The sequence below is a fragment of the Chanos chanos genome, chromosome 11 (genome assembly GCF_902362185.1).
Source record: "Chanos chanos chromosome 11, fChaCha1.1, whole genome shotgun sequence".
Taxonomy (NCBI): domain Eukaryota; kingdom Metazoa; phylum Chordata; class Actinopteri; order Gonorynchiformes; family Chanidae; genus Chanos; species Chanos chanos.
The window spans coordinates 9,994,240-10,004,239 of NC_044505.1; the positions used below are offsets into that span (position 1 = coordinate 9,994,240).

General features: G+C 42.1%; 1 protein-coding gene across 1 annotated transcript in view; it reads right to left on the reverse strand.

The window, feature by feature from the left end:
- glra3 (glycine receptor, alpha 3) overlaps positions 1-6,887 on the reverse strand; it is a 51,362-nt gene extending 44,475 nt beyond the window's left edge. Inside the window, exon 1 of the mRNA XM_030787946.1 lies at positions 6,817-6,887. Coding sequence (XP_030643806.1) covers positions 6,817-6,887 — 71 coding nt within the window. The remainder of the gene's footprint in view (positions 1-6,816) is intronic.
- Between the last annotated feature and the right edge of the window lie 3,113 nt (positions 6,888-10,000).

Here is a 10,000-nt window from a genome sequence, read left to right on the forward strand (position 1 = left end):
CATCACCGATCACTGGCCTCACATACTCCCCTCAACACACTGAGGTATGGAGGTATGTGTGTGTGTGTGTGTGTGTGTGTGTGGGCGCGCACGCGTAGGCACGCACGGTTCAGTGGTGTGCGATGGAGATGACACCAATGTGTGACAGAGGCTGAGTTTAAATGTCACACTCGCGGCCACATCTGGCTTATTTTAGGACAGGCGGGGACCCTGTCACCCCTGTCTGAGGTCACCGCCCTCGCGGCGCTGCGGAAGAGCAGGCGCGCCGGACTGACGGTGCTTTTAGCACGACTTCGGTGTCCAGATCTCTCTCACGCCTCGGCACTCAGGTGGCACACGGCCCGTGCTACACATCGATTTTTCACCCCGATGTTGAATTTATTTTCAATAAAACGACGGTAATTGTGTTTCAGCGGCATCTGGTACATCTCTCAGAGAGAAATAAAAAGGAGTCTAGGGCTGCCTGTTTGGACGGAATGCCATAGCACGTGTGTGTGTGTGTTTGTGCGTGCATGTGCGTGTGTGTGTGTGCGCGCGCAAGCATGTGAGCGTGTATGTGAGTGAGTGTGTGTGTGTGCGTATATGCATGTGTGTATGTATGTATGTGTTTGTGCGTGCATGTGTATGTGTGTGCGCGTTTGTGCACGTGTGTGTGTGTGTGTGTGTGTGTGTGTGTGTTTCCAGCTGCTGACTCTTTCTCTTACATAATGACTTCTGTGCGTAGGCCAGTGACCTGCGAGTCAGCCAGTCATTTAGTCTGTTATCTTCAGGGGAGTTGTTCATGTCTCAACATGTCCATATTGCACCGCAACCATAATTCTGAGAAAAAAAAAAAAAAAAATGACAACCCAGTTGTGTTCATGTTGTCAGAGTTTAAATGAGTACACTACAAGATGAAAACAAGTGGTTATGGGGCCGAAACTATGGAGTTTGATCACATCGAGATGGGTGGATACTTAGCGATTTGAGGTTTTTTTTTGGGGGGGGGGTATTAAAGTAACAGCCTTCACAGCTGCTTATGTATGTACATAAAATTAGCTCTGGATCTGAAATCACGATCCATGACACTTTCCGCTCTGCTAGATTCAGAATCGCTTTGAGAACTTAAATAAACATTTTTTTAAGCTGCTTAAAGCTTCTCTCTCTCTCCCTCTCTCTCTCTCTCTCACCCCCACCCCCACCTATTTCTCTCTGTCAGTCTCTCTTTTACTGTTTCTTTCCTCTCTGTGCACCGCAAACCACAGAGAAAAGGTATTCCAAGAAAACACTGGCAGAATATTTTAATGAACAAATCGATGCTTCCGCTCTTATCCATAATGCAACAGCTCCCTAATCCATCCGTTTACAGTAAACGTCTACAGAGGGGTTAGACAACGGCGAGACAATCCTCAGCACAAAAAAAAAAAAGAAAAAGACAAAGAAAAGAACCAGAGCACCCAAAGACAGAAAAAAAGAGGTAGAGAAGGAGAGAGAGGGGAGGAGAGAGAGAGAGATAGTGTTCAAAAGAGATGGGACCAGAGGATAGAAATACGGGGGTCAGTGCTAATGGAGATATGGAGAGGTATAATGGACGTGAAGAGAGAGAGAGAGAGTGAGAGACAGGCAGAGAGAGAGAGAGAATACAAAGCCAGCAGTCTGCCGGGGGGGGTGAACTGCCCGCGCTTGCCGGAACATTCCGCTCTGATGAACGACGGTCCGGTGGAGGGAGCGATAGAGATGGAGAGATGGGATAAAGAGAGAAAGAAAGGCACAGATGTGGACTCACATCTGTCCTCCTCATCATCATATGGACGAATGTGCTGTTCAGAACTTCTTGAACAATACATACAGAAATGTATTTGCTCTTTTAATGTTGGCGCTGAGGATCGAGGATACACGATGTCTTCTGGATTAAGCGGGAAATCGGTTTTTGATGAAACAAATTACATCTTTCACCAAGCGACATCTGAAGTGACAGTGAACTCAATTCTCTCGGAAAAGAGGACAATTGTATTTTTAATCAAGTTCAATAAATATCAGTGGTTTTATTATAGATACCAAACACCATAAGAATGAAATGAATCCATATAAAACATGCTGTGCTTGGCGATAAACAATTTAGTGACGGGCCGATTTCTCGTTTTTGTCGTGTCGTAGATTGTAGATTACAGTAATTGTATAGCATACTGGCAGTCTATGAAAAGCATTTCAAAAGACCCCCCGTGATTAAAAATCAAAGGGGTTGCACTTATAAACTGTATAGATTGTGTTTGTGGTCAATGGGGTTAACTAAGAGGCAGAGAATTCCCATGCGAGCTGAGCCAAGCTCAAAGACAAAGTGACTTGTACTGTCTGTGGCCGCGGTGGGAACCTTGGCCTTTGATTGGCTGAAGCTCTGTCTTACTCTATTTGGGTTATATGAGTTGACAGCTCAACCCTGCTGCGGCAAAAGACACTAATAAAAGAGTAAAGTGGAGAATCCTTGCTAACTCGCTGGGTTCTCTTTCTCTCCAGATCCATCTTTCTTTCATTCTTTCTTTCTCTCTCTCTCTCTCTCTCTCTGTCTTTTTTTAACTCTTCTGTCTCTCTCTGTCCATCTCTTTCTGCCTCCACCCTCTCCATCCCTCTATTTACCATGGTATTTATTCTCTTCTCTCTCTCTTTCCACCTAACTATGCATTCATTCTCTCTCTCTCTCTCTCTCTGATTCTGAAATCTAAGACTGAACAAAATATATCAAACAAAGAGGTAAAATAGCCAAACAGTAGTAGAACAACTTTAGTAACTACAGTAACAGAGGTATAAAAATAACTCCTGTCTTCTCCATCCATCCATTCTGCTCTTTGCTGCTTAATGCAAGCAGTACATAATTAATATCATGTCTGCTCCTCATTGTTCTCTAATGTACATAACTTCATTATTAATGTCACATAGCACAAACCTTCCCACTCACTCTGCCTATGCATGAAGTGCGGTATTCAACTCATTATACACATGTGGCTTAATGTTTTTGTCCTCTCTTATGTTTGTCTGTGCACTTTTCCTGTGAGTTTTTTCCACAGTATTGGTTCATGGTGCTCCGAATTAATTCTGAATTAAAGGTTAGGCTAACATGTTTGTCAAAAGCCACTTAAATGTTTAACTACTCTTAGATGATGGATGATGTCATAATTCCGTTGGCCTGGCAACGTAAAGGTTCAGGAAAGAATCTATCAACAGTAAACATCTAATACAAAACAAAAATTACACAGACTTCACAAAATGTTTTACACATGACCGCTGACATCAATAGCAAAAACAATTCAAATCCATCTTAGCACTGATCACCCATAATGCCCTTTCAGTGGACAGTCACGGAAAACAGACACTAAGCTGTGCACTTGAGAGCCAATCAGCACTGACAGGACTGCCATCAGCACATTGGCTTTAGACGGAGGGATGAGCTATGTGAAAGCTATCTCTCATATGAGTCTTTGAACAGATCATGGACATCCAGTCGTGTGTACATGTGAATTCTATACTGTACTACGTGCATGGACAGAAAAAGTGGGAAAGATTTGTGTATGTGTATGTACTTAAATATGAGTCCATGAGGGAAGCAATAGTACATATAAGTTTGAACTCGTCTTCAGTTTAAGATAGTGTCTTTGTATTTGATTGTGTGTGTGTGTGTTTTTGTGTGTCTGTGTGTGTGCATGTGTTTGCATGTGTTTGCTGGCTTGCAGAAGCGCAATGCTTTGACTAGAACCATGTTGTTTACCTAAGAGATAATCCCCTGATGCAGGCGGGAACTCCATGTAAACATGACCATAGCTACACAGGACCCTTCCCTGTACCTTTAAATATTTATTCTGCTAAGTCCCATTTTACCTGAGTTCTGGATTCATCACAGGAAAGAAGAGCATTGCCACAATACTTTTTTCTTTTCTTTTCTTTCTTTTTTTTTAAACTAATTTTGACACAGCACTCTCCACTTGCTCTTACACAAAGAGGCATCGACGTAATTGTCAGCTGAGCAAAATCTCATTCCAGAGCTGAATAGTGTGGACTGTGTTCGGTTTTGACCTTCGGTGTTGGCCTTTATGATACGATAGCTCTCTTGGCTTGAAAATTCATAAATTTTTGACAGTTTGCCAATGCCTTGCATTCCTTCAACAGATATCCAGCAAGTGCCTGTTCTATTCTTCTACTGATTGATGTGACCTAAATTTTAAGAAACCGTCCTTAGAGTAAATAAATCCGCAAAGCAACATGAGAAATATCATGGAAATGTGAATGAGTCCAAGTAGCTCTTTCTTTCCCAGTAACTATTCATAGACCATAACTTGACCTTTAAACATTAAATATATCTGTGAAATGTCTTTTTATGGGACACTCAGGATTTATTTTAAACAATTTAATTTAAAAAAAATCTGTTCAACTAAGACAATAAGGAGAGACAACCAAAAAAGGGCCAGTTTAGTGCATTTCTTGATCCAGTCATGTTGTGTGATGGACAAAGGTGTTGGGACCATCTTTTGTAGAATAACAGTCTACATAGAGTCTACATTTATCACTATAGCTGTGTGAAGTGGTTTGACTAAATGCAGCTCCTGATCCAGATGAACCTTTTCACTTTTTATTTCCCATGATAAAACAAAGGACTCAAACCTAGGCCACATAAAACTTTGTTATTCTGTTTTCCATACTTTTTTATCACAGGACTAAATCTTACGTAACCAGATGCTGCTCACTAAAATTGCGAGAACAGTTTATTCGTAACTGTTGTATGACAGAAGCCCGCAAACGGAAAACAGCAGAAGGTCACAGAATTCTGGAGTCTCGGTCTCGTTATCACATTACCTGTGCACCAACGAGAGAAGTAAAAAAATGCTCGCGCTCGACATCGCACGCCCTGACCGTATGGTTTCCTTGATGCTTTCCTTGATGCTGGACGGCATAGCGAAATAACTACTGCGCGAGGAAATGTTAAAGGAGCTGCCTCTGGATCCAGGTGTACTCTCCCTATCCAGCGTTCAGTTCTCTGAGCTTTTTTTTTTAGCATATACTACCTCTGGAAACCTGTTGGTCGAGTGAAACCTGTTGTATGGTGAACGAAAAGAGAGCAACGCGTTGTGTACTTCAAACAAAAGTTTGCCTATATAGCATTTGAAATGCATACACGGTTCCCTTTGTTAGGAAGACTACGGTAGTGACTTCAGGTATGCTTTCTCTCTGTCTCTGTTGAGCAGTACTGAACTCACGCTGGCAGAGTGTGAGGAGACGGAGACGCTACAACAGCCAAGACATCAATAATGCAAGATATAATGCAAGTGTGGGCCTGAGTATCACCGACAAATGAAACATACATTATTCATCGCATCATAAACCAGTAGCTTTACAAAGGTCTAGTAAGGCTTGACAGGGAGCTTCTTCTTTTGTTAACAATTTTTATTATTCCAGAAGATTGAGAAGACCTGGAAATATGTCACATGGAACAAAATAATGACAAGAGCAATTGAAGCACCAGACACCACACATCCCAGGGCCGTTTATATGACGGTGTGTACAACTTAGAATAGCCAGCAAACACTGACACTTCACAACACTCTGTTACCTGCACATTTCCAGCTCTGTTACAAAAACGTCAAACCAACGTCATTATTTGATGCACCCCTGCCTCTATCCCAGTTAAACATCAACTTTGGGCACACAATACGCTGCTTTGAAGTCCAAGGCAAACATTGTATGGCTAACCATACTGTGTACAGAATGTATTACCTCACATAGTTTAAGATATAAAATAGATAACAGATATTATTAATCGTGTGCAAATAGTTATAGGCTAACGTAATGGGTTTTTCACGTGTTACTTCTATAATTCACTCATTTGAATAAGAGAAAAAGAGCCTATGACAAAAATTTGAGAGAGAGAGAGAGAGAGAGAGAGAGAGAGAGACTGGGGAGACCCTGTGAAGAAATCTCTTTCCCGCTAAGCTTTTAATATTTCACTAGCACCAACACTCCGCCAACGGGACATTACATTACGTAACAAATGCAGAGCGAGGACAGTAATTGCTCTGTACTCTAAGACATAATAGACAGTGGGATTTTACTGTAATATCACATGTAGTCACCAAACATTAGCCCGATTTCAGTCATGCATTTCTTAACTGACTGAGCGTGACTGAATCGCGATATTAACTTATTATGTCATATTAAAACTGTCAGTTGATCACCTAATATTCAGCAGTTTATCTTAAGCGTAAAAATGCTGGAGCCCATACACATCAATATCACCTGTTACTCTCCGCATAAACAAGGGAAACTTTCTACGGCGTCACTGTGAGCAAAAGCCATTCGAGGAGAGGGATTTCAGAGACACGTCATATAAATCCTAAATGCCAAGTGAAACGGTTTTTGTCGTAACGAGGAAACTACGCGCTGCACGCGTACAGTGCTAAAACGACCTTGTTTCTTGGGCAACGTCCAAAAACAGCTTCAGAACAGATCACAGTCCGCCAGCGTATTGTTCAAACAAGAAACCCTTGTTGACTTTCTAAGAAGATTTTGTTTCTGATATGATTCCCCGTTTTAACTGAAGCTGGTAATCGTCAAATATATGAGTAATGTCTGTTTTCTGACTGCGTAAAGTTCATGGCGTCTGGCGAAACTCTGATTAAATATCTTTGCATCTCTATTAATAACGTTATTTTAATCGTTTAAATTTTACTTGTTAAACAACATGAAATAGCAACCTACGTTACTACTCAAGGCTTGAGGATCGGCTTGCGTTCTTTTTTATTTAAAGGGTGACTTTTTCTAAGGACCATGACCGTCCACAGTGCGTAACCTTACCTCAGTAAAACTGCTATTTCCCAAGCGATGAATCCCCAGACAGCTACAGAATGCAGCCCTTTCCGAGTCATCTCAAGACTTGAGTTGCATAGACACACTCCGGAAAGCCTTTGCCCTCTTCGGTGCTTCAGAATTCTTGACTTTCAGTACCCCGGACAGCTCTCCAGCCGTTTACGCCACAATCCACTACACGACTGGTTCGTTGAGAACGTTAAACGCAAAAACATATCAGTTTTAAAATGCCTCATAATCTAGAAGACAATGCAAGTCATCTTATGCTGTCTTCATGGAGCGACAGTGACAAAACCAAAATGTTCTACTCAAATACAACGTGAAAAAAACAAACCCAGACCCGTCAGTAACCGGTGCGTTTGAATAGCGTGCGGCACGCGGAAGTGTTTCTTGACACATTCAGACATATCTCAACAGTCTTCAACGGCGGGGGCAGCGTAAACCCGCCCCAGAAGTGCGTCTGACTGACAGTACATTCCTCCACTCGCTCAGTAAATATGCCCGAGCAACCGCTTGCTTAAATTAGAAAGTCACTCACAGGCAAATACATTTCTGCACTTCCCCATCCTCATCGTAATTTTTTAGCTCCGGCTATCAGATTAATAGTGTGCATAAGACTCTAATTCTATCAGATTGAGCACGATATAACCTTAAGTATGATAATCTGGGTATTACAATATTCTCAAATTCATTTTAGCTAATAAATGCATTTAATGCATCACCGAGGCAATTAATTGCGCGTTTATCCTAGCTCTTTTGGATGAATTTTTCCTTATAAAATATACTGCACTGTGAGCTATACACTCGCTACTATATACTAGCTACGCTCCACAGGCGTAGTGGCGTGTCAAAACATTAACGTACCAATGAGATGGTACTGTCATTGAGGGAACAGAGAAAACTGTCCGTGAGTCATATCAGGGAATGAACATGTGCGCACTCATGAAGTGATCTTCAGAAGAAAGCACTCAGCGTCAGTGCATGTGCGTCTCCATCTCAGGAGGACGCAGCGCTGCGTGTATATAATACATAAGGGTCTAGTCTGGCTCTCGCGCCAAGCATGCTCGATTGGAGCCCTTGCTGAATGAGCCGTGGTTGCCAGGGTGAGCGGTGGAGGCTGGCTCTTGTTGCCGTGGGCGGTGTGTACGGCACAGCTGGGCCTAAGGTGCATCTGTTCTTTGCGCCCACTCATATTTATTGCTGGGTTGACCATATTCCCCAGCTCTGTGTCACTGTTCTGGAATCGGACGATAAGCCGTGCGGGCACGCGCTCAAAGGTTCCTCGCTGCCAAACGTGGCTTTTCAGGGAGCTCATGGTCTGTTAGTTTGGAGCCCTGGTCATTATCAGCATTTTTAAATTTGCCTCAATAAATTACATCTTAACCTTTCTGTGCATTATATTGCAATAAACAGGGCAGTCATAAGAATGAGTCAATTAGACATAAATTCGATTACTGATTTTCACATTCCTGGCTGGCTCCACCTTGTTAGCGAGAGCCATGTTTTAAATACTCTCTCCATAGGCCTCATGGTTCTTCCACTTCTGAGAACAAAAATACCTTTCTGAGAGAGTGCTCGATTTGTTTACCCAATTAAATACAGTTCTGCTGTTCGTGACGGTTTTTCAGAGATATTCTCCACAGTATGCCATCGAGTTAAAACGTCAAATACCTCAGTCTCAAAGCTCGTCAGATTCCTCCATCATAGTTTAAAGAACTCTCAGAACAAACATAGTTTCCAGCTATTTTTCTGATTTCTTCGCATTTCTTTAACGTTCTGTTTTGTTTTGATGTGTTTTGTTTTCTCGCCGTCAAAGCGACAGGGCACACTTCTCGCAGCTCAATTACAAGCTGAAAAGAAGCAGGTCCGGCTTTGGAGAGCGCGTGGGTGAGCGTGCGAGGAATGAACTGTGTGCTTTGATAATGGCAAAGTGTGGTCTCTGTCAATTACGAAGGCCATCCAACTTGCCCCCAGATAATTCCAGACGCTCTTGTTGAACGACCACCTCTGTTACACCGAGAGACCGAGTTCAAGCTCTTTTCTGTGGACTAATTACGGTCTGTATGAAAATAGATTGGTGTCAGAGGGTTCACCCATAACCACGGAGGCAAGTAATTTTTCCATTTATGTGGCAGTCCAAGAAACTTCATTCTCAAGTGGAAAAGCTTAGGATAAAACCATTAAACTTGAGAATGGAGATTAATCTAGGCTTCTGGAAGGTCTGTTAGAGATATATTGAGGTTCGCTCAACACACCTACTGAGACACACTTGGCAACTTCATACTCCAACGTCACAAAATTGTCCCTTAGTAATAGCGACGAAGCCATGGTTTTACGTTTGATGTAACACGTTACGACAACTTCAGTGGCACATAAGCCTCTTACGAAGCACATCACAAGGCCGCTGAAAGCAGGAATACGATCATTTTTCTTTTACAAAAACCTTTTTTTCATATTTGACGGTTTAAATCACGCAACGACTGCCATGTCATGTTATTTTAAAATGTAACAAGACATTTTGTCAGAGTTAGAGAAAGCAGAACACTTCCACACGTGCATTGCCACGAACACAGCCCTGCGCTTGGAAACTTGAAGCTTTGTCCTTGATCTCTTAAGAAACTCACGCTGCATGAGGCAACATATTCATTCTTCTCTCTGAAAACTCGTATCGACGGCACATCATGTACAACATATGTTTGAAACGATCAATGTGTGTCATTCCATAATACAGATATCTGCGCATGAATCTTAGCCTAGACTATCATGGATTTCAGGATTACAGACATTTTCCAAAGGATTACACCTAAATTTTGCCGAATTTATGTTTAGTGCACTTTGCTAGGTGACTTAGAGAAACCTCTATGCACTGAGTGCATTTATAGCGTGCGACGACAAACCATATTCGGCTTCTAACAACACCACAAGTATAAGCTACATAGCATGTTTCAGTAGCACCAGTGCAGACGCTTATTATGTTCTTATTAATATGCGTTTATTCATCAGGCATAAAGACGTGCATGACATTTACTGAATTGCCTGCATATGCAGAGATTATTGCGCTGAATCTACTGGCAAAAGATAAATTGCTCAATTATGGCTCTCAGGCGAGCCATTATAAATCTCCGCCCACACAGCTGCATATTATAGACTGCCTTATTTGGAAGTGTCGGAG